General features: G+C 34.9%; 1 protein-coding gene across 3 annotated transcripts in view; it reads left to right on the forward strand.

Annotated features, from left to right (window-relative positions):
- Positions 1-26,574, forward strand: part of LOC118192531 (uncharacterized) — a 133,574-nt gene that overhangs the window by 24,512 nt on the left and 82,488 nt on the right. For all 3 annotated transcript variants that reach the window (XM_085822685.1, XM_085822693.1, XM_085822695.1), the window contains exons 3-6: positions 1,076-1,180; positions 1,694-1,813; positions 3,073-3,180; positions 3,676-3,783. In XM_085822685.1, the coding sequence (XP_085678811.1) occupies positions 1,076-1,180; positions 1,694-1,813; positions 3,073-3,180; positions 3,676-3,783 (441 nt within the window). The remainder of the gene's footprint in view (positions 1-1,075; positions 1,181-1,693; positions 1,814-3,072; positions 3,181-3,675; positions 3,784-26,574) is intronic.

Raw genomic sequence — 26,574 nt, forward strand, 5'->3', positions numbered from 1 at the left:
GAAGAGAAGGCAAACTTTGTACGTACAACTCAGCCTCCACTTCTTCCGAGATAAATTAAAACAACAGTCAAATGTAAAATTTAATTTCAAATAAGCTAGTAGCCGAAGGCTACATAAATCAATTTAACGTGAAGTTGGCTCAAAACGTAACCGGCTTCAAATTCAGCTATCGGCAATCGTAATGCGGGACCTAAAAATCTCTCCAAGAAGAAAGAAGGTATCTTATCTCATCTAGCAAACCTAGAAACATGACCCCAAGAGTCACAGCATGCTCTGTCTTACAATCTAAAACGTTATCTCGAATACACGCCTACCAAAGTTTCATTCTGGTGGGAGAATGGAAGGGTGAAGTGACAGTAAAGATCCAAAACGTAAAATAGCTGGTTCATAAAAATAAAGGAATCTTACAGACTAAAAAACAATTTTGCACATTTCAAATGATATTGCCTTAACAAGAATTTCTCTTGAACATTACCGAGGGCACAAAAGTCGCTGATGTAACTAAATTTCGAAACTCTTTGAAAGAATGGGTTAATAACTGTAGAATTCAGTCTTTAATGAATGTAAAATTCAACTATTATTTAGGTAGGAATTCAACCATTATTTATTCCCAACTGAAAAATTCCACTGTTGCTTGATAAATGGTTATTTGAATATGGCAAAGCACACGAGGGATATCTGTCTGAAAGAGGATGTCTTCGGGGAAGACTATATAAGGGAAATTGACTCGTACCCTTTCGCCTGCAATCGAACTTCAAGCATTCAGTTGCGGCTTCCTTTGACGCTGCAGATGGTAAATGTGCTTTTATCCTCTTACTCATTATTATATCATTATCAGACATTTTTATCGTATCATTCGTAGGACGGTATTTGGTGTCAGTTTTATGTTAACGTGGGTACAGTGTCTGTGTTGATCCTACCCCGTGCCTATCCTATGCTTGTGTTGATTTTATGCGTGTAAACCGCTATTTGGAAGTGTAATGTTATTTCTCTCTGCTTTATGAAATCGCCTTTCGAATGTAGACTTTAAAACAACATAGCGTTTCTCAAGAGTTCTTTCGTTTCATTATTTCAGCTTGCAACTGTGGTCCAGGATCCAACTGCACCTTTAACAATTTTTGGGGATTCAAGACATGCATTTGCAAAAAGGGGTACAAAGAAGAGAAAAAGACTTGCATTGGTAAGCTTCACTTTTTAAAATCACCTGCTTAATAATAATTGGAAAATGTGAAAGGTGACAGCAATCAGTCCTAGTGGCTGCATTCTAAGATTAAGTAAATTGATAGTTTATGCTACCAGTTATGCTATTAAAGCTATTAAACGTGAAGTCTAATTTGCTCATGTCATTTTGGATGCACTAATCTTTAATTTATAAGGTATTTCTCCAAGCCGGAGAGATGAAAAATGAGCAAACGCCTTCGCCGGGAATCGAACCACGGACCTCTGAAATACCGGCTCAGTGTGCTGACCACTACACCCGTAGGGCACGCTAGGAAGGTGGTAGAAATACCTTATAAGTTCATTTTATTCTTAGCAACAGGCGTTGATTGAAATCAGAGAAATAAGGGAACACTAAAATAAAAAGTGCTAATTCAATATACAACTTAAAAACTATGTTTGCTATGTTACTTTAAGAAAGATATTATTTTATGTTTTTTGAATAAGACTCAAAATAAATTTAAAAATTTTACAGGACCTTGCTCACCAAATCCATGTAATAATGGTGGAACCTGCTTGGATGTTCGAAGGTCTTACAGATGTGTGTGTCCATACGGCTATAAAGGTCGCAAGTGTGAGATAGAGACCAATGAAGGTGCTAATTAACTGTTATTTTTTTCTACCTCGTAATTTATTAGTCTGCGTTTAGGTCTTAAAACTCTGTTAGTGATTACTCTGGTAGCCACTAAAATTGCTACACCATGAAGGAATCTCAAATTTACATGAAATGTAGAATATACACGGGTATGCAAATGACTGACATGCGCATATTGCAGGAGAACGTAACGATACCTCAAAGCAGGTGTCGTTACAAAATGTAAATATAGAAGTGTATAAGTAAGTGTAAAGGCAGTCTCTAAAGTGCAGATATTTCATTCGAAAATTATGTTTTTTTGTGCTGAAGGTCGTGTTATGCCTCGTGTAAAAAGCAAAAAGTGCTTGCTAGCATGTCTAAAATTCCAAGACTGCATCCACCAATAGGAACTCGAAAATTGAAGTCGAGTGGACTGCAATATCTCTTATTTTTCGTAACAAATTTATTTTAAGTTTGATACCTTTCCTGAAATCCTCAACTTCCCCTCACATTATCTCGCTAGGATGTAAATTTAAAGTTAAGTGAAGTGAGTATTTAAACGGGTGAATCTCTGAGTTTATTCAGAGCGTGTTTTCGCTAGCCAGCGCACGTTTCGTTGCTATCTCGCTATTACGCTAGTAAGCCTCATGGCCATTTCAGATTATCGTCACGCCTGTTAGGTTTTTGTTGAGTCAACCTGTTAGGCGTAACTTAACCGGCTAATCCAGAACTATTTTATTTTAGATTTTGACTTGAATTATATTCTACGTTTCAGTTTCACCGCAAGTTGACGGTGCCATTGTAAAGCACAAAGATCGTGCCTTTCTGTCAATTATTTGAATTAAATAAAGGGAAATTTTCACTCTTCTTCTGTGCTGGTAATGTATTCATGCCTGTGCGAGAATTCGCCAGCTTCATTGTAGGATCTAGTTTAGTTTATGTGGAATAAAAGAGAAAGATCTTACAAAATTGCCAAATGCAATGAAGTATTTGTAAAATAAGCTTGATTCTGCTAACTACTTTCCTCTATAATCTAACAATTCTAATGGTCAGCAGAGTATATAGGATTTCAACATTGCAGAAATCCAAACTTCCACAAAAAATGAGAAGGTTGTTATTATTAATCTTTTACTGCTGCTATTTTCATGCTTTAATGATTGTATGTGATAAAAGAATTTAATCTGAATGAATCATGCATTTAAATCCTTCCAGGCTTTACATCACATTTAGTTAAAACACAAAATAAAGTTCTTTTTTTTTACGTGCTTCCTCCTTTTTAGACTCTTGTGATGTCAACCCTTGTTTGAATGACGGAATTTGTGTGAGAAATGGTAGTGGTTTCACTTGTTTATGCAAATCTCCATTCGGAGGAATGATATGTGAAATAAGTAAGAAATTTTTCTTTTTTAATGAAAATACTGTTTTGAAATTTTAAATTAAGGGGTTGACGAACAAATATTTAATGTTATATTTTTACATAAAATTAGCCATGTACTATCTAGAATTACTTTAGACCCCTTCCTTCTTAGAATTCTTAAGTGTATTATTCTGTGGTATGAAGCTTGTGAATTTTACAATGGCATTAGAATCTAAAAAAATCCGAAACAACATATTGTTATAAATTATGCAGATAATTCTGATTATTCATGTATATTATGATTTTAGTGGACGTTTGGGCTGTGCTTATTTATTTAGTGAACTTTTTGTAATGTATTTAGGCTTATTTGATCTTCTTTTTAATTGTTTACTTTAAAAGTGCTAATTTATTTTTACGGTGCATATTTCGTGAAGACTTTTAATTTAGTTATAAAGACTTTTACAGTGTAAAGAGAACTTGTGTAAACTTCACATCATATGCATTAATGTAATAATTTGAATTGAAGGTCCTTGTAGTTCTGACCCCTGTCAAAATGAAGGGACTTGTACAGCCGTTGGCGAAAATTATGAATGCACATGCGTGCCTCCTTACAATGGAACAAACTGCGAGATAGGTAAGAATACATACGACTTGTACGTAACTTTTATAAGCATTTTTTGCAATATATTTCATAGAATATAACATTTTGTTAATATTTTCTGCAAATTTTGCTGTGTATCATTTTCATGAGCAACTTCGGATGTTTTCATCGACATTTTTTCAGTTAATGCGAAAGCAACTCAGGATCCCTTTATTAATCTTGAGTGTAAATATCATCTACAAACAAGATCAAATCCAAAATAATCTTCAGGGGGAAAACTGAAATAATATTAGAGTTTTGATGTGAATAAATGCTCAAAAATTTGTTTTATTTTATAAAAAATATTGGCTTAAATTTGTTCCATTTCTGCTTCAGTTTCTCTGCAACTATTCACATAAATCAGAATCAGACTGATGCTGCAGTCTAATTTGTTCTAACAAAAAAAATTTGTCCTGTCCTATAATGCGAAAACTCGCTGTGCTCTCCATTGATTTTAAGAATACAACACAACTGCAATTATCCGAATCAATTGGGACCGGACCCCGTTCAGATAATCAAAAATTCGGATAATTAGATTTTTTTCCGAAGAAAGTGTCTATGTACACTTTAATTAAGTAATATATGTACTGTATGTTGAAAATGGGAGAAAAAAGCTTTTTTAAAGAAAAAGTGGTTTCAATTAATTAAAATGGAACAGCAACAGTAGTAGGCAGAGTAATTCGCGCGGCGGAAGTGACGTCACAGAAAAAGGGCGTGGGCAGTATCCAGAGGGGTCTGGACCCGGAAAAGACGACACCATCGCCATCTTGTACCAAGTGATGGAATGACATCATCAAACTTTCGTTTTTATTCTGTGGCAACGATTTTATGTTTCCAAAGTTTTTATTTTTTGGGGCAACGAGCTCTGGAGCCACGTATTTGGCATGACATCACTTTTAATTTATTATTTTTAATTATTTGACACGTGTATATTATTTAATACGTCATTAATTTTTAATTATTTACTCTTTTTAATAAGTATTTTAATCCGCCATTATTTTTAATTGATTCCATTATATTTTAAACCATTTTTAATGAATTTAGTATCATTTTCCCTGAATTTTAAAAATAACTCCACAGCCAAGATTCGAACTCGCTATCTCTGGGATGGGAGGTCTAGCGCTTTACCGCTCGGCTAAGCCCTTCATGTTCCCAAACCTGTTATTTTTCCGTTTGCAGCGAAAATCACAATGACGTCAATAGGCTGAGGGGAAACTGGCAAACGTCATCTCTTTCACGTTGCAGCATGCCGAAACCGCTTCACGCTTTCTACATCTGCCCTGGCGAACGTATACAATCTTAACAACCAATCAGCATTTCGCTGACAATATCTATCTTATTTCAGCCAATGTTTTCATTTTTCATCATATTCTTACTATTTTTTTAAGTTATTAGTTAATTTATTAATTTTTGATTTAATATGTTTTTCCTTTCCCAAACATAAATTTTATTTTTAACTTTCGCAAATTGACGTTTATTTCTACAAAAGTGAATTTACATTTTCTTTTTACTTTGTAAAAGTTTTTTTTTTTTTTTTTCAAATTTATTCCTTATCGTATTTTTACTTTATTTTTTGATATTTAATTTTCTTTTTGGTTTCACAAAAGTAATATTTATTCTTACGAATTGAATTTTCCTTTTCACTTTTTTATTTTGCAAAAGTTTTTTTTTTTCCAAAATTTATTCCTTTTCGTATTTTTACTTTATTTTAATTTTTTGTTTAAACTTTTTTTGTTTGTTTTACAAAAGTGATATTTTTTTTTTACAAATTTAATTTTTCCTTTCCGCTTTTTATTCTAAAAAAAGGTGTTACTACATTTTTAACTTTATTTTTTTACAAAAGTAATATTTATTTTCATAATTTTAATTTTTTTGAGTTTTTTGTTTACACAAATGCAGTTTTTTGTTTTTTCCCTTTGCATTTTACTTCCAAAAGTAAATTTAATTATTTTTCTTTTCCTTTAAAAAATTTTTGTTACATTTTTATTTTACCCTTTACTTTTTCCCTTGTTTTAAATAGAATATGATGTTACATTTCCATTTCTCCAAAAGTAAACTTACCTACATTTCTCTGTCTTTGAAATTTTAAGCTGGAATTTACATGTATATAACTTCACTAGATAATATTTTCTGTAACTTTAAACCAATATACACAATGCTCATTCTATATAGTTTAACTGGAATACTACATTTCTTACTTTTTTGCTACTAAGTTGGAGATACTCAGAACGTTTCCTTCTAATGTATTGTACTAACTATTAATGACCGTATTAACATTTTGGCCAACTATACAAAACTTTGTTGATTCCCTTTTACACGTCTTACTTTTATTCAAAGGATTAACCAAACTATGTCTGACAAATGTAATTTTTACACTTTCCATTTACACATTTACCCTTATATTTAACTTATAAAACTTATTCATGCTGTATTTCTGATTCCTTTTTCCCATAATAAATACAGACTTACACATGTTTCTTTATTGTAAGACCTACTGACTTTAAACAAATCTTATAAGGAGCAATAAATTTTCATGGTATGAAGCCCACTCAAACCAATGCATGGAGCATTTCAACCCAGTTAAGTTTATATACGTACCAATAGTACTTCATTTCTTCTTATTTTACTCTACAGACATTTATACATATATACTATTCAGAACACCCTTTTATTCAGTAAGATTCATTTATAGTACTAACGCAAATTTTGCTAACTCTTTCAAATATTTTACAAAAATATCTTGTATTTTCTTGCACACATCCTACTTAAATCACCAAACATACACTGAACCTTAATTTTTCCTTCATGTGAAAACGTCATTCGGATTCTTAATATGATTCCACCATTTACCGCAGAACTTTGTAAACACTACTCTATTTGAACTTATCACAGCCTTACTCTCTTAACAAGGTACAGAAGATTGAATTATATTTTAACTACAGAGAAGAATATCCACATTGTAACATAATATTTTAAATTTGAATTATAGTCACATTTTGTGAAGGAGAACTTAAAGTCTATAATACACATGGAATTAATATTCAGCCATGGAAATGAAACTTTATCGCCTTTTTCCCAATTTGGAATATAAAAATTTGTTAACTTGGAATATTTTTAACGTATTCATTGTAACTTAACTGAAAAATACCCATATTTCACATTGTCAATAATTTATTTAGCACTGAACTCTTACAGCCTTTTGAGAACGAAATTTAATTTATCATACCTGACAAATGACTCCTACATAGTTATGATACATTACACGAAATATTGAGTAGAGTTCCAAATAATGATCTAACATAGTAATTAACGTAAAAGACCTAACACAAATAATTTTAAGATAGAAATTTCAAACTGACATTGCTTAATAATGAACTTTTACAGCTTTTTTGACATTTAACTTCTCATAGATAGTAAATAAAATTACACACAAATAATTATACAAAATAGGTAATAATGACAGAAAGTCCATATAATGATCTACTATAGTCACCAACTTTAAGAATTTTAACGCATTTTTTATATGTCATAAGAAAGACCGCACTTTTTTGAAAAGCCTTATTTTAATTAAACATTGGAACCACACAGTCCTGGGCACATGTATGACAATTTTATTTATCATGAGCAGGACACATAATAAGTAAATAAAATTTTCCCAAAGTACGAAACACATTTCTCTTTTAACTGACTGTACTCTTAAGAAAAATGCAGTGTGGAATGCTTAGAACACTCAGTGCCACAGTCCCTCATTTCCCCACGCATTGACCAAAATATACATGTACTTTAAAATCAGTTAAACAAATTCAAATACAAGTATTCATACAGGAATGCTTCACAAATTACATGAAAGATAGATTCAGAATGAACTTACGTGATAAATACAGAAAAACATGTAAGGACCAAGAAAAAGATGTATTCGAGGAGAACTTTTTAAGATAAACTTGCTCTATTTTTGTACATGGGTTACATTTTGCATTTCAGATTAAGGAAACATTCAAGATAATTCCTGTATAACTAAGGATTTTATTCGCACTTGTTAGTAATGTAATTTATTAGAACAGTCGCAGACATATAGCACAAGTATGCCATTTCCGCGGAAAACAATTTTACCAAGTCGGACTTTAACAGTGAAATATAAAATGGAATAAGAAAATGCCATATTTCCAACAAAATTAGTATTTGTGTATGCAAGAACATGAACTTGGTATTTGAGTATGCAAAAACATGAACAAGAAACGAACATTTTTTCTTAAAATGTTCCGAATGGAATAAGTCAGGACTAGTTTCATGAACAGAGCATGAAAAATAATGATGAAATTTTAATTTTATTTTGTCTGTAGTACATTTACTTATGCTAAAATCTTCCATTTGGTTGACTGTACTTTACATTTAGACGCAAGTTGATAAATCAGAGTGATTTTGTGTTTTAAAGCTAAAGATTCAGAAATATTACAACTTCAGAAATAATACAACTCAAAAGAAAAAAAAATATTAAAACGACAAGAGAATATACTGCAAGCAAGCGAACGTGATAAATGACTTTTTTGGGCTGATTTTCATGAATTCATAGATCGGGTGTAAAATTTTAATGCACTGTATATGAACTATTTTTCAAATGTATTACAATCACTGTTTTCCAACTTTACATGAACTTTAAGTAAACATTTCATGTTAATTTACCATTTTTCCTGAGATTTATCTACGTATTTACTAAATTTTTGCATTTTGTTTATAATTATAATACCAAAAGGACACAAGAGAACATTTGTTTCTTGAAAACGTCCATATTTTTACCCAACTGTTATTTCTTTCACATCTTTGAAGCAACCTATTAAACACATAGTTATCTTGTATTGACCAGACAGCCGTTGGTCTTGCCAAAGTCTGAGTCACAAAGCTAGATAATTTAAGTAATATTTTACCAGTACGGAGAACTTCTTACGGCGTTTTTGATGAAAATTGGCCGAATTTAGTAGTTCATTACTGATCTAGGAGTCTTTAACTATTTCTATTAAAAACAAGCATACTCAGAAATTATCATCAAGATTTTCCATACAGATACATTTGTCTAATTTTCATGCCATTACATTTCCAATAAAATATGACTCATTTCCAGATAGTTAAATGTTCGTTATCACATACGCTCATTACATATGATTTAACAAAAGTACAAACAAGTTGGAAGTTAAATGAATATTTCCTGAAATAGTGTACATTTTCATTCCGGAAAGTTTACATGAGTGTTTTCAGTTTGAAACCTCTAATGTTTCTTTTCCTGAATTCAAAGTAAATTTTGAGTATAAAATTTTCAAATGTGACGGAAGTTATTTGTGGGTGGCTGTGATGTGTTCCTGTTTTCATAAACCGTTTTTGTGAATTACCTTATAGGTAACCTTAAGAACACTTTGAATATTACCATTTTTTACAATACTACTGTAAGGATCTTAAGTTTTACTAACGTTTATTTTATTTTAAATCTTTACTATCACTTCTTATTTTCTACTTCCGGCCAGAATTATAAGCGTTAACGTATTTATGCAAAGTTTGTCTGGCGAACGCCAAGTATTTAAGTTGTGCCTTTTTGCCAAGCAGAAGAGAGAGGAAGCAGTGAGTTCGAAGTAGGCCGCTTACCTTAGAAGTTACGCAGTTGCTATTTGCCTTCCAGGCTAGAGGTTTTAATCCTCTTGATAAATTAAACGTATTGTAGTGTTCACAGTTCTCTGTACTACATACGGCTTCCTGTTAATATAAGGCCAATCTTCCACGTTTATTATTTCAAAGTTAAGAGTTTAGTTTTATTTTTATATTTTTACGTTTAGACCACAAGTAGTGGGTCTTTGTATTCCGAAGTACGGAAGTTATTGTAAATAGAGAAAAATAAAGGGTTTTGTATACCCTTCTTGTGTATCCTGTCTACTTCCCACAGTTATTGAACATAGCTTTAGTAAGCTCTCTGTTCCGAGTCAGGTACTTGCATGTTCCCGAAGAAAGTAAGACGGAACATTGAACCTGATAGTGGCGCCCGACGAAGAAGAATAACCATGGCCGAGTTTCAAGAAGAACCTGTGCTGCCTGCAGAAGCGGCTCAGAATCCAGAAATGCCAGCTGCCGTCCTGGAAGGATTTGGTTACATCGTCCAGACCATGCGCGCTTCGATGAATCCAGAAGCAACATTTAATGGAAACTCACCGGTAACCAGTTTTTTCGAAAAATTGGATGACCACTTCATGCTCTACCCCGTGCACGAATTTCAAAAAGTTACCTTAGCTACCAGCGCTTTGAGGGGCCAAGCGCTTAATTGGTTCAAATAAATAGGCAGAAGTCTCTTAGGTCAAACAGGAAGTCCCACCTATACTTACGAGAATTTCAAGACTGCCCTAGTAAAAGCCTTCCCTGTCGTAAGGGATCGTGCGAAATTAGAAACGGAACTTTTCAGCATATATCAATAAAGAATCGAAAATCTCTCAAGCTTTATTTTAAGAAAAATTCACGTCTTCAAACTCTTGTATGGAAACCGTTCGGATCCTGAGATAATTCAAGTGATTTTGCCGAGGTTACTGCCCCAAGTGCAAGACTTTATTGAATTAAGAAATCCGACTACACTGGAAAATTTATTTGAGCTAGCAATCCAGTTTGAAAGTAGAAGAGCGGCGGACATTGAAAGAAGACGCCAATATCAACAGCGAAACCAGTTTGGTGCGCCAAGACTACAGCAAACTCAAGCACACGGCTACGGAAGCAAAGCGAATCAGTGGGCAAGGAAACCCGAGCATTCAAAAACAGCCGGCGAACATCGACAGTTCAATAGCAATCCAGGAAAAAAGTCTCAAGGCCAGTGGAAAAAGAAGGAAAGCACGGAAATGAAAAATAATTTAAACTAAAACGGATTTCTGCTGACTGGAGGGTGCGGAAATCCGAAGGCCAGGAAAACCCCTCTTCCTACAAGTTAAATACAGTAATGGTGAAAAATTTGACTCTTCCGAAGATTGAAGTGTTGGTGAATAATATCCCAGCCACCGCACTCCTGGATACAGGCGCGCAGTGTTCCTGTGTGGCAGAAGATTTTTTTTAGGAAGTATTTTCGGAAATACCGCATATATAATTCGGATAATACGACAGTGTTAGCGGCGCAAGGAGAACGATGTAAGTGTATAGGTAAATTACCGCTGTATGTCCGTATCAAGGACGAACAAGTAAAAGTTATGTTTTTCATAGTAAAGAATCTGCAAGCAAATATTATTTTAGGAATAGATTTCCTTTCAGAGGCACAAGCAACGCTGGATTTTAATGAAGCGTCCCTTAAGCTGACGATGAAACCGGTTCATGAAGAAAAGGCTGAACCGCCGATGTTAAATCTTGACCACCTGCCTAATGAAGAACAGCGAAGAATCCGACAAATGGTAAGTGAATTTGCTTCGTTATTTAGTGATATTCCAGGATTTACTCAGGTTACTAACCATAGTATTGACACCGGAGATTCAATGCCAGTTCGCCACAAAGCATACCGGTATGATAAGAATAAGGAAAAAATTATAGAATGGCATATCACCGATATGCTGCGTAAAAAGATCATAACGCCCATCTCAAGTAGTTATGCTAGCCCGGTGGTTTTTTGTAAGAAAAATAATGACTATCCTTTGACACATCCAAAAAGGTGGAGATTCGCAATTGACTATCGTAAATTAAACTCCATAACTAAATATCCGGTATATCCGTTACCTATTATTGAAGTAATTCTAAGGAACATAACATCCACCAAATATATGACGACTTTAGACATAGCGACTGGTTATTTTCAAATAGGGGTTAGGCCTGAGGACGTGCCTAAGACTGCTTTTATAACCAAGTCTGGCACTTATGCATTTTTGCGTATGCCGTTTGGCCTTTATGGGGCACCGGCAACATTTCAGCGATGTATGGACATTGTGTTAAGGCCTGTTCTTGGAAAGTCCACATTTATCTATTTAGACGATATCATTATTACTAGTGATAATCTCGACCAACATGTACAGGATTTAAGACAGGTGTTTGCTTTATTAAATGAGGCCGGTGTAAAAGTTAATGTCGAAAAGTGCAAATTTGCAGCCCCTGAATTAAAATATTTAGGTTACAAAATATCTCAGAAAGGAATCGAGACAGACGAATCAAAAATAATCGCTGTACAAAAGTATCCGACTCCGAACACGGCAAAGAAGCTCTCTTCTTTTCTAGGACTTTGTTCATATTATAGGTCCTTTATAAAAGATTTTGCAGCTATTGCTGAGCCATTGTTAAAATTAAAAAGGAAAAAGGCAAGATTCTCGTGGACGGCCGAAGCCAATAGTGCTTTCGAAAAATTAAAACAAGCATTAACGCAAGCCCCTGTGTTGAAATTTCCTGAAAAGGATGAGAATTTAGAAATTTCAGCGGATGCTTCGGATTATGCGGTAGAAGCGGTACTTTCGCAAAATCAGCAGCCCGTGGCATTTTTTAGCCGAACTTTAAATCAAACACAAAGAAACTATTCCGCGACCGAGAGAGAGGCACTTGCAGTTCTGTTAGCAGTGCAAAAGTTCCGAGTCTATTTTGGAAAGGCGCCAATAACAGTGTACTCTGATCATGCGGCAGTAACTAGATTGTACTCAGGGAAAAACTTATCACTAAGGTTAATAAGATGGGCACTCAAGCTACAAGAATAAAATCTGGTAATCAAGCATATCCCCGGAAAGGAAAATATCGTAGCAGATGCCCTATCACGAATTAAATTAGACGAACAGGGTAATACCGTACAAGTTGCAATGCTTACAGCGTGTACAATAAATTCCCGAGAAACTGTAATAACCGAACTGGGTAAGGATCCTGAGTTTGGAAGCATTTATGAGTATTTAAAGGATCCTGAAAGTTTTAGCCCCCAAGATATTGTGGCGATAAGAAATAGGGTGGCCCATTACGAACTAATAGATGGTCTATTATTTTATACAAAAACTACGAATTCCAACAACGAATTTCGACCTGTTATCCCAGCTAGTCTTAGATTAAATATCCTGCAGGAGCTCCATGACAGCCCTTTAGCTTCTCATGCTGGTATTCGAAAAACTATCCAACGCGTACGCGAGCAGTCTATTTTCCTGAACTGCGAAAGTTAACAAGGGCGTATGTCCAGTCCTGCCCAACATGTCAAGCAGTTAATTATATTAATTTCCGCCCGGCTGGGTTTCTAAATAGTATTAAATCCGAATTTCCAAATGAAATAATTGGCATCGATTTATTGGGCCCTTTCCCAAAATGTCAGTTAAATAAAAGTCGCTATCTCCTTGATATGGTTGATCATTTTAGTAAGTGGACCGAAATTGTTACCTTAAAACGAGCCTCCGCGAAATTAGTTACTGATTCTATTTTAAATAAATATATTTTAAAACACGGGGCGCCCCTAAAAGTTATATCGGATAATGGTCCTCAATTTGTAAGTAATGTATTTGAAGACATATGCCAAAAACTGGGCATACGTCATTTAAAAATGGTCCCGTATCGGCCGCAATCAAATATAGCGGAACGGGTCAATAGAAATATAGTGAAAATTATCCGTAGTTATGTTAAAAATTTTCATAAAAGCTGGGATAACTATGTCAATGAATTTGCTTTCGCCCTTAGGACCGCAAAACATGATACAACGGGCAAAACTCCTGCTGAGTTATTTTTAGGCAGAAAGATTATAACGCCGTTAGATAAATTATTTTATGTGCAACAAAGAGCCCCAGAATTTAAAATGGGTGATATAGAAAAACTAATTAAAGAAGCAAAAAAGAATACGGCAGTAGCACAGAGAAAACAAAAGCTGTATTACGACTTGAAACGACGGGGAGTAACTTATAAAGTAGGGAATGAAGTATTAAAAATTAAGCATTCACTTTCTTCAGCACCAGAAGATAAAACTGCCAAATTGTTTCCACGATTTGAAGGACCATATGTCATAGAAAAAATAACTCACGCTGTAGTAGTGTTAAAAGCCAGAAATGGTGAAATCTGCTCCGCAAACATTGATCAAATCAAACCCTACTATGACCGTAATAAAATGCAAATATTTACAGATCTTTTGCAGGATCCGGCACGGCAGACACCGCAGGCACAAGCTCCAGAGGTGGAACATCGACAAGTACAAGGGCAAGCCATTAAGAGGCAGGAGCAAGTGAAAAGAAAGTTTCCCCGCGGGAAAATTGAAGGTAGCAAGAAAAAGAAGCCGTTCCACCGTCCAGAAAAGAGAGCTCACGAACACCCCCAGAATGAAGAAAGGAGAAGGACGACGTATGAAAAGAGAGCCTGGAGAAATGACGGCAAATATAACCCGGCTCTAAAACGGAAGATCTACTCATCCGACAGGACTCTCCGCAGCAAATGTCGCCGAACTGCGGAAGGGCCACCAGCGGCGGAGGAAAAGTTACAAGGAAAATTTGAACGGCCAGCAACGAGGTCCAAGCAGGAACACGGAAGAAGTTTCCCGGTTCCGCCAAGACCAGCTGCCATCAAACGGCCAAGACCACAGGCAGAGGCAAAAAAAAAGGTATTCAAGGGTGACCGAACTGGAAAAAAAAGAAAGCTTCTAGAGGAAGGCACTGAAGGGCGAGCCCGCACAAGAAGGAGGATAAATCAAACAAGAATCTACGCTACTTTCCAGGACTGGGCTGAGAAAAGAATGTCCGAATATCACAAAGACAAGTAAAATTTTATCTTACTTTGCAAGCTTAAGTTAATCTTTCATTCTTACTGCAAGTGGCATATTTCAAGACGTTTTACCTCATGTGAGGTCTACCTTTATCACCAAAAGGGCGAGAAATGAGTTGTTACCTATTTTGGTATTATGTCTTTCAATTACTCGCGTGTAAAACTAAAGTTCATGTATAATAGCGATGTGTAAAGACTTAAATATTGTAAACGTTATTGTATAAATTTTATTTAAAACATTCTGGCAAGAAAGAAGTTTTAGTCTGAAAGACTTTTTGAAATGTAGTATTTCAATGTAGAAAGAATTGGCACTTGCTTTGAAAAGAATAGAAGTTAACAATGTACTACTAATGTATGTTGTCAATTGCGTAAAATTAACGGCATGTTAATATGTTCTTATATACAATGTGAACTGTTATATCAAATGTTAAGAAATACCGTGATATGGTAAAAGTGAAAGTAAAGTTAAAAATTTGTTATTCGTGTGACTGTAAAAAGACCAAATCATGGTGAATATGTGTTAAAGGTTGAATGAATGTAGTTAGGCTCTCTGACGCTACACTTCAGAGTTAGCCACTTTCAGAATAGTACCTCAGGGTTTAGAGTTGAAGATAGGGTGTGTTACGAGGTCTTGGTATGTTGAATTTTTAACACGTTAGTGCTTTGATTGTAGGAGGCAGTGTTGAACACGTAGACATAAACACATTCGTGTTTGGTGTTCTTTTACAACACATGTCAGAGAGCACGGGGAGAGATAATTAAAATAGTCATGAATGAAATAAGAATGTTAAGAGCAGTATATTCTATATGTTATTTGCAATGTCATTGTGTAACATTTCATTAAACTAGTTTTCCTTCCAGATCTCTGGAAGGAACCAGATTTGAACTAAAAGCTCCTGTTTAGGTGCAGTACAGATGACAAAATAGCGTGTCCTGGGAGCTGCTATTGTAAAAACAATTTTTTTTTTTAAATTTCTAGTTTCTAGTGAGAAATGTTCGTAAAAGATTGGCCTCGCGTTAGATTCTAGAGCTAAAAGTTTTCAACAAGGTCGTTTAGACCTCAGTTTCAAACTAATTAACTCTGGTGAGAAGTATGTAAGGATCTTAAGTTTTACTAACGTTTATTTTATTTTAAATCTTTTCTATCACTTCTTATTTTCTACTTCCGGCCAGAATTATAAGCGTTAACGTATTTATGCAAAGTTTGTCTGGCGAACGCCATGTATTTAAGTTGTGGCTTTTTGCCAAGCGAGAGAGAGGAAGCAGTTAGTCGAAGCAGGCCGCTTACCTTAGAAGTTTTACTCAGTTGCTGGTTGCCTTCCAGGCCAGAGGTTTAATCCTCGTGATAACTTTAAACGTATTGTAGTGTTCACAGTTCTCTGTACTTCATACGGCTTCCTGTTAATATAAGGCCAATCTTCCACGTTTATTATTTCAAAGTTAAGAGTTTAGTTTTATTTTTATATTTTTACGTTTAGACCACAAGTAGTGGGTCTTTGTGTTCCGAAGTACGGAAATTATTGTAAAGAGTGAAAAATAAAGGGTTTCGTATACCCTTCCTGTGTATCTTGTCTACTTCCCACATTTATTGGACACAGCTTTAGTAAGCTCCCTGTTCCCAGTCAGGTCTTTGCATGTTCCCAAAGAAAGTAAGGCGGAACATTGAACCTGATATACTTATTATGTGTCATGCTCATGATAAATAAAATTGTCATATATGTGCGCAGGACTGTGTGGTTCCAATGTTTAATTAAAATAATGCTTTTCAAAAAAGTGCGGTCTTTCTTATGACATATAAAAAATGCGTTAAAATGTTTAAGGTTGGTGACTATAGTAGATCATTATATGGACTTTCTGTCATTATTACCTATTTTGTATAATTATTTGTGTGTAATTTTATTTACTATCTATGAGAAGTTAAATGTCAAAAAAGGTGTAAAAGTTCATTATTAAGCAATGTCAGTTTGAAATTTCTATCTTAAAATTATTTGTGTTACATCTTTTACGTTAATTACTATGTTAGATCATTATTTGGAACACTACTCAATATTTCGTGTAATGTATCATAACTATGTAGGAGTCATTTGTCAGGTATGATAAATTAAATTTCGTTCTCAAAAGGCTGTAAGAGTTCAGTGCTAAATAAATTATTGACAATGTGAAATATGGGCATTTTTCAGTTAAGTTACAATGAATACGTTAAAAATATTCCAAGTTAACAAATTTTTATATTCCAAATTGGGAAAAAGGCGATAAAGTTTCATTTCCATGGCTGAATATTAATTCCATGTGTATTATAGAGTTTAAGTTCTCCTTCACAAAATGTGACTATAATTCAAATTTAAAATATTATGTTACAATGTAGATATTCTTCTCTGTAGTTAAAATATAATTCAATCTTCTGTACCTTGTTAAGAGAGTAAGGCTGTGATAAGTTCAAATAGAGTAGTGTTTACAAAGTTCTGCGGTAAATGGTGGAATCATATTAAGAATCCGAATGACGTTTTCACATGAAGGAAAAATTAAGGTTCAGTGTATGTTTGGTGATTTAAGTAGGATGTGTGCAAGAAAATACAAGATATTTTTGTAAAATATTTGAAAGAGTTTGCAAAATTTGTGTTAGTAGTATAAATGAATCTTACTGAATAAAAGGGTGTTCTGAATAGTATATATGTATAAATGTCTGTAGAGTAAAATAAGAAGAAATGAAGTACTATTGGTACGTATATAAACTTAACTGGGTTGAAATGCTCCATGCATTGGTTTGAGTGGGCTTCATACCATGAAAATTTATTGCTCCTTATAAGATTTGTTTAAAGTCAGTAGGTCTTACAATAAAGAAACATGTGTAAGTGTGTATTTATAATGGGAAAAAGGAATCAGAAATACGGCATGAATATGTTTTATAAGTTAAATGTAAGGGTAAATGTGTAAATGGAAAGTGTAAAAATTACATTTGTCAGACATAGTTTGGTTAATCCTTTGAATAAAAGTAAGACGTGTAAAAGGGAATCAACAAAGTTTTGTATAGTTGGCCAAAATGTTAATACGGTCATTAATAGTTAGTACAATACATTAGAAGGAAAAGTTCTGAGTATCTCCAACTTAGTAGTAAAAAAGTAAGAAATGTAGTATTCTAGTTAAACTATATAGAATGAGCATTGTGTATATTGGTTTACTGTTATAGAAAATATTATCTAGTGAAGTTATATACATGTAAATTCTAGCTTAAAATTTCAAAGACAGAGAAATGTAGGTAAGTTTACTTTTGGAGAAATGGAAATGTAACATCATATTGTATATAAAACAAGGGAAAAAGTAAAGGGTAAAAAAAAATGTAACAAAAAATTTTTAAAGGAAAAGAAAAATAATTAAATTTACTTTTGGAAGTAAAATGCAAAGGGAAAAAACAAAAAACTGCATTTGTGTAAACAAAAAACTCAAAAAAATTAAAATTATGAAAATAAATATTACTTTTGTAAAAAAAATAAAGTTAAAAATGTAGTAACACCTTTTTTTAGAATAAATTGCGGAAAGGAAAAATTAAATTTGTAAAAATAAATATCACTTTTGTAAAACAAAAAAAAAAAGTTTAAACAAAAAATTAAAATAAAGTAAAGTAAAAATACGAAAAGGAATAAATTTTGAAAAAAAAAAATTGCAAAATAAAAAAGTGAAAAGGAAAATTCAATTCGTAAGAATAAATATTACTTTTTTGAAACCAAAAAGAAAATTAAATATAAAAAAATAAAGTAAAAATACGATAAGGAAAAAATTTGAAAAAAAAAAAAACTTTTACAAAGTAAAAAGAAAATGTAAATTCACTTTTGTAGAAATAAACGTCAATTTGCGAAAGTTAAAAAATAAAATTTATGTTTGGGAAAGGAAAAACATATTAAATCAAAAATTAATAAATTAACTAATAACTTAAAAAAATAGTAAGAATATGATGAAAAATGAAAACATTGGCTGAAATAAGATAGATATTGTCAGCGAAATGCTGATTGGTTGTTAAGATTGTATACGTTCGCCAGGGCAGATGTAGAAAGCGTGAAGCGGTTTCGGCATGCTGCAACGTGAAAGAGATGACGTTTGCCAGTTTCCCCTCAGCCTATTGACGTCATTGTGATTTTCGCTGCAAACGGAAAAATAACAGGTTTGATAACATGAAGTGCTTAGCCGTGCGGTAAAGCGCTAGACTCCCATCCCAGAGATAGCGAGTTCGAATCTTGGCTGTGGAGTTATTTTTAAAATTCAGGGAAAATGATACTAAATTCATTAAAAATGGTTTAAAATATAATGGAATCAATTAAAAATAATGGCGGATTAAAATACTTATTAAAAAGAGTAAATAATTAAAAATTAATGACGTATTAAATAATTAATCACGTGTCAAATAATTAAAAATAATAAATTAAAAGTGATGTCTTGCCAAATACGTGGCTCCAGAGCTCGTTGCCCCAAAAAATAAAAACTTTGAAAACATAAAATCGTTGCCACAGAATAAAAACGAAAGTTTGATGATGTCATTCCATCACTTGGTACAAGATGGCGCTGGTGTCGTCACTTCCGGGTCCAGGCCCCTCTGGATACTGCCCACGCCCCTTTTCTGTGACGTCACTTCCGCCGCGCGAATTACTCTGCCTACTACTAGCAACACTTTTACGTACATATTATATGGCATACTGTAGAGCACTTAGTGCTGAAAGCCATTGCTTGCTGAACATCTCGGTCAAAGTAAGCTGTTTGATTGTCTTCATCCATTTTCGGGCAGCCAAGTTGCAAATCCGCTTGACAATGAGAAGTTGCATGTGGCCACACTGTTAATTTTTTAAGTATTAATTTTTTTCTTAAATTCCGAGTGCGATTCGGATTATAATAATTGGAGTTGCACCGCACTTGGCTTTTCAAAAGGAGGCTTTAAACAGTTTTTTTTTATTCTGATCCTATTTCATGATATGAGTGCAAGATAAAGAATATAGTATAGACCTATTCCTCTTCATGAAAGAATTTCCATCAATGGTCTCAGAATTGGCCTCATTAATGCCTTTCTTGCCACCTATGCAACAACAATTTATGGCTATGAACGGAGAATGCAAACTTGTTAAAACAGCATTTACGTCTGAAAATCTATGCGAAGATAATAACTTCAGACAGCTTGCATTATCTTTCTGGAAGGTATAAACGATATTTTCTGAATGGTAAAAGCAATCCAAGACTTCTTTCATACATTATTCTTGTTTCGCACAGACGGATATTCAGATAGGATTTTGTCATATTCGTTGCATCTTTTACAATTTTCGTCTCATTTCTCGTCAAATCATCATCATTCTCGTTTATCCTCGTTCTTATATTCTTCATAAAATGAATCTCAAAAAAAAAAAAAAAAAAAAAAAAAAAAACTCTGAAACCTTTTAGATTTTAATTATTACTTGTAAAAACAAAATCTTTAAGTGATAATAAAAATAGAATGGAAGCAATTGAAGATATTATGATAATTGTTTTAAGGCTAATGAGAAACCTCTCAGATATTTAAGTGAAAATATAGAATATTTTATAATATTTTTTTCTCCCGAATCTACGACTAGAATTTCCCCATTTTAACAGCTTTGTTCATGCCACAGTCTATATTAGATACGAATTGGATATCTCACTATCGATTTTCTTACTGTATCAGGTTCAATGTTTCTTCTTACCTTCTTCGGAAACATACAAGGACCTGACTAAGAACAGAGAGCTTACTAAAGCTATGTTCACTAATTGTAGTAAGTAGACCGGATACAGACGAAGGGTATACAAAACCCTTTATTTTTCTTTATATACAATGACTTCCGTACTTCGGAATACAATGACCCTCCACTCGGGGTCTAACGTAAAAGATATCAAAATAAAACTAAACTCTAATTTAACTTTAGAATAATACACGTGTAAGATTGGCCTTATAATAACAGGAAGCGTATGTAGCACAGAGACTGTGAACACTACAATACGTTTAATTTATCAAGAGGATTAAAACCTCTAGCCTGGAAGGCAAATAGCAACTGCGTAACTTCTAAGGTAAGCGGCCTACTTCGAACTCACTGCTTCCTCTCTCTTCTGCTTGGCAAAAAGGCCACACTTAAATACTTGGCGTTCGCCAGACAAACTTTGCATAAAATCCTTAACGCTTATAATTCTGGCCGGAAGTAGAAAATAAGAAGTGATAGTAAAGATTTAAAATAAAATAAACGTTAGTAAAACTTAAGATCCTTACATACTTCCCGCCAGAGTTAATTAGTTTGAAACTGAGGTCTAAAACGACCTTGTTGAAAACTTTTAGCTCTAGAATATAACGCGAGGCCAACCTTTTACAATCATAACTTCGTTAGAAACTAGAAAATTTAAAAGAAAGAAATTTGTTACAATAGCAGCTCCCAGGATATACAACAATCTTTTTTTTTTTTTTTCATCTGTACTGCATCTAAACAGGAGCTTTATTCATTTCTGGTTCCTTCCAGAGATCTGGAAGGAAAACTAGTTTAATGAAATGTTACACAATGACATTGCAAATAACATATAGAATATACTGCTCTTAACATTCTTATTTCATTCATGACTATTTTAATTATCTCTCCCCGTGCTCTCTGACATGTGTTGTAAAAGAACACCAAACACGAATGTGTTTCTGTCTACGTGTGCCACACTTCCTCCTACAATCAAAACACTAACGTGTTAAAATTCAACATAACGAGACCTCTTAACACACCCTACTTTCAACTCTAAACCCTGAGGTACTATTCTAAAAGTGGCTAACTCTAAAGTGTAGCGTCAGAGAGCCTAACTACATCATTCAACCTTTACCACATATTCGCCATGATTTAATCTTTACAGTCACACGAATAGCAAATTTTTAACATTACTTTCACTTTTACCATATCACGGTATTTCTTAACATTTAAAATAACAGTTCCCATGTATATAAGAACATATCAACATGCCGTTAATTTTACAGATTTGAAAACATACATTAGTAGTACATTGTTAACTTCTATTCTTTTCAAAGCAAGTGCCAATTCTTTCTACATTGAAATAATACTACATTTCAAAAAGTCTTTCAGACTAAAACTTCTTTCTTGCTAGAATGTTTTAAATAAAATTTATACAATAACTTTTTGCAAGATTTAAGTCTTTACACAACGCTATTATACATCAACTTTAGTTTTACGCACGAGTAATTTAAAAACATAAGAAAATCGGTCACAACTCATTTCTCGCCCTTTTGGCGATAAAGGTAGACCTCGCATGAGGTAAAACTTCTTGAAATCTGCCACTTGCAGTAAGAATGAAAGATTAACTTAAGTTTGCAAAGTACATAAAATTTTACTTATCTTTGTAATATTCGGACATCCTTTTCTGGGCCCAGTCTTTAAAGGTACTGCAGACCGTAGCCTGGTTTATCCTCCTTCTTGTACGGGCTCGCCCTTCAGTGCTTTCCTCTGGAAGCTTCCGTTTTTCACCAGTACGGCCACCCTTGAACACCTTCCTTTTCCCCTCTGCTTGTGGTCTTGGCCGTTTGAAGGCAGCTGGTCTTGGCGGAACCGGGAAACTTCTGTCGTGATCCTGCTTGGACCTCGTTGTTGGCCGTTCAAATTTTTCTTGTACTTTTTCCTCCGCCGCTGATGGCCCTTCCGCAGTTCGGCGACTTTTGCTGCGGAGAGTTCTGTCGGATGAGTCGATCCTCCGTTTTAAAGCCGGGTTATAGTTGCCGTCCTTTCTCCTGGTCCTCTTCACATACGTCGTCCTTCTCCCTTCTTCATTCTGGGGGTGTTCGTGAACTCTGTTTTCTGGACGGTGGAACGGCTTCTTTTTCTTTTTACCTTCAATTTTTCCGCGGGGAAATTTTCTTTTCACTTGCTTCTGTCTCTCATTGGCTTGCCCTTGTACTTGTCGTTTTCCCACCTCTGGAACTTGTACCTGCGGTGTCTGCCGTGCCGGATCCTGCAAAAGATCTGAAAAGATTTGCATTTTATTACGATCGAAGTAGGGCTTAATTTGATCAATATTTGCGGAACAGGTTTCACCATTTCTGGCCTTTAACACTACAACAGCGTGAGTTATTTTTTCTATAACATATGGTCCTTCAAATCGTGGAAAAAATTTGGCAGTTTTATCTTCTGGTGCTGAAGAAAGTGAATGCTTAATTTTTAGTACTTCATCCCCTACTTTATAAGTTACTCCGCGTCGTTTCAAGTCATAATATAATTTTTTTTTCTCTGTGCTACTTCCGTATTCTTTTTTGCTTCTTTTATTAGTTTTTCTATATCACCCATTTTAAATTCTGGGGCTCTTTGTTGCACATAAAATAGTTTATCTAACGGTGTTATAATCTTTCTGCCTAGAAATAACTCAGCAGGTGTTTTTCCCGTTCTATCATGTTTTGCGGTCCTAAGGGCGAAAGCAAATTCATTGACATAGTTATCCCAGCTTTTATGAAAATTTTTAACATAACTACGGATAATTTTCACTATATTTCTGTTGACCCGTTCCGCTATATTTGATTGCGGCCGATACGGGACCATTTTTAAATGACGTATGCCCAGTTTTTGGCACATGTCTTCAAATATATTACTTACAAATTGAGGACCATTATCCGATATAACTTTTAGGGACGCCCCGTATTTAAAAATATATTTATTTAAAATAGAATCAGTAACTAATTTCGCGGAGGCTCGTTTTAAGGGAACAATTTCGGTCCATTTACTAAAATGATCAACCATAACAAGGAGATAGCGACTTTTATTTAACTGACTTTTTGGGAAAGGGCCCAATAAATCGATGCCAATTATTTCATTTGGAAATTCGGATTTAATACTATTTAGAAACCCGTCCGGGCGGAAATTAATATAATTAACCGCTTGACATGTTGGGCAGGACTGGACATACGCCCTTGTTAACTTTTGCAGTTCAGGAAAGTAGACTGCCTCGCGTACGCGTTGGATAGTTTTTCGAATACCAGCATGAGAAGCTAAAGGGTTGTCATGGAGCTCTTCCAGGATATTTAATCTAAGATTAGCTGGGATAACAGGTCGAAATTCGTTGTTGGAATTCGTAGTTTTTGTATAAAATAATAGACCATCTATTAGTTCGTAATGGGCCGCCCTATTTCTTATCGCAACAATATCTTGGTGGCTAAAATTTTCAGGATCCTTCAAATACTCATAAATACTTCCAAACTCAGGATCCTTACCCAGTTCGGTTATTACAGTTTCTCGGGAATTTATTGTACACGCTGTAAGCATTGCAACTTGTACGGTATTACCCTGTTCGTCTAATTTAATTCGTGATAGGGCATCTGCTACGATATTTTCCTTTCCGGGGGTATGCTTGATTACCAGATTATATTCTTGCAGCTTGAGTGCCCATCTTATTAACCTTGGGGATAAATTTTTCCCTGAGTACAATCTAGTTACCGCCGCATGATCAGAATATACTGTTATCGGCGCCTTTCCAAAATAGACTCGGAACTTTTGCACTGCTAACAGAACTGCAAGTGCCTCTCTCTCGGTCGCGGAATAGTTTCTTTGTGTTTGATTTAAAGTTCTGCTAAAAAATGCCACGGGCTGCTGATTTTGCGAAAGTACCGCTCCTACCGCATAATCCGAAGCATCCGCTGAAATTTCTAAATTTTCATCCTTTTCAGGAAATTTCAACACAGGGGTTTGCGTTAATGCTTGTTTTAATTTTTCGAAAGCACTATTGGCTTCGACCGTCCACGAGAATCTTGCCTTTTTCCTTTTTAATTTTAACAATGGCTCAGCGATAGCCGCAAAATCTTTTATAAAGGACCTATAATATGAACAAAGTCCTAGAAAAGAAGAGAGCTTCTTTGCCGTGTTCGGAGTCGGATACTTTTGTACAGCGATTATTTTTGATTCATCTGTCTCGATCCCTTTTTGAGATATTTTGTAACCTAAATATTTTAATTCAGGGGCTGCAAATTTGCACTTTTCGACATTAACTTTTAGACCGGCCTCATTTAATAAAGAAAACACCTGTCTTAAATCCTGTACATGTTGGTCTAGATTATCACTAGTAATAATGATATCGTCTAAATAGATAAATGTGGACTTTCCAAGAACAGGTCTTAACACAATGTCCATGCATCGCTGAAATGTTGCTGGGGCCCCAGAAAGGCCAAACGGCATACGCAAAATGCATAAGTGCCAGACTTGGTTATAAAAGCAGTCTTAGGCACGTCCTCAGGCCTGAACCCTATTTGAAAATAACCATTCGTTAAGTCTAAAGTCGTCATAAATTTGGTTGATTTTATGTTCCTTAAAATTTCTTCTATGATCGGTAACGGATATACCGGATATTTCGTTATGGAATTTAATTTACGGTAATCAATAGCGAATCTCCACCTTTTTGGATGATCCAAAGGATAATCATTATTTTTCTTACATAAAACCACCGGGCTAGCATAACTACTTGAGATGGGCGTTATGATCTTTTTACGTAGCATATCGGTAATATGCCATTCTATAATTTTTTCCTTATTCTTATCATACCGGTATGGTTTTTGACGAACTGGCAATGCATCTCCGGTGTCAATACTATGGTTAGTAACCTGAGTAAATCCTGGAATATCACTAAATAAGGAAGCAAATTCACTTACCACTTGTCGGATTCTATCTTGCTCGTCATTAGGCAGGTGGTCAAGATTTAACCTTGGCGGTTCAACCTTTTCTACACGCACTGGTTTCATTGTCAGCCTAAGGGACGCTTCATTAAAATCCAGTGTAGCTTGTGCGTCTGAAAGAAAGTCTATTCCTAGGATTAAATGTGCTTGCAAATTCTTTACTATAAAAAACATCACCTTTACTTGTTCGTCCTTGATACGGATATATAAAGGTACTTTACCTACGCACTTACATTCTTTTCCTTGCGCCGCTAATACTGTCGTATTACTTTCTAAAAAAGACTTCTGCCACACAGGAACACTGCGCGCCGGTATCCAGGAGTGCGGTGGCCGGGATATTATTCACCAAGACTTCAATCTTCGGAAGAGTAAAATTTTTCACCATTACTGTATTTAACTTGTAGGAAGAGGGGTTTTCGTGGCCTTCGGATTTCCGCACCCTCTCGTCAGCAGAAATCCGTTTTAGTTTAAATTATTTTTCCTTTCCGTGCTTTCCTTCTTTTTCCCCTGGCCTTGAGACTTTTTTCCTGGGTTGCTATTGAACTGTCGACGTTCGCCGGCTGTTTTTGAATGCTCGGGTTTCCTTGCCCACTGATTCGCTTTTTCTCCGTAGCCGTATGCTTGAGTTTGCTGTAGTCTTGGCGTACCAAATTGGTTTCGCTGTTGATATTGGCGTCTTCTTTCGACGTCCGCCGTTCTTCTACTTTCAAACTGGATTGCTAGCTCAAATAACTTTTCCAGGGTATTCGGATTTCTTAATTCAATAAAGTCTTGCACTTGGGGTAGTAACCTCGGCAAAATCACTTGAATTATTTCAGGATCCGGACGGTTTCCATACAAGAGCTTGAAAACGTGAATTGTTCTTAAAATAAAGCTCGAGAGGTTTTCGATTCTTTGTTGATATATACTAAAAAGTTCCGTTTCTAATTTTGCACGATCCCTTACAACAGGGAAGGCTTTTAGTAGGGCAGTCTTGAAATTTTCATAAGTATAGGTGGGACTTCCTGCTTGACCCAAGAGACTTCTGCCGATACATTTGAACCAGTTAAGCGCTTGGCCCCTCAAAGCGCTGGTAGCTAAGGTAACTTTTTGAAACTCGTGCACGGGGTAGAGCATAAAGTGGTCATCCAATTTTTCCAAAAAACTGGTTACCGGTGAGTTTCCATTAAATGTTGCTTCTGGTTTCATCGAAGCGCGCATGGTCTGGACGATGTACCCAAATCCTTCCAGGGCGGCAGCTGGCATTTCTGGATTCTGAGCCGTTTCTGCAGGCAGCACAGGTTCTTCTTGAAACTCGGCCATGGTTATTCTTCTTCGTCGGGCGCCACTATCAGGTTCAATGTTTCTTCTTACCTTCTTCGGAAACATACAAGGACCTGACTAAGAACAGAGAGCTTACTAAAGCTATG

The sequence above is a fragment of the Stegodyphus dumicola genome, chromosome 1 (genome assembly GCF_044657685.1).
Source record: "Stegodyphus dumicola isolate Sdum_Otavi_A_Nest chromosome 1, ASM4465768v1".
NCBI lineage: Eukaryota > Metazoa > Arthropoda > Arachnida > Araneae > Eresidae > Stegodyphus > Stegodyphus dumicola.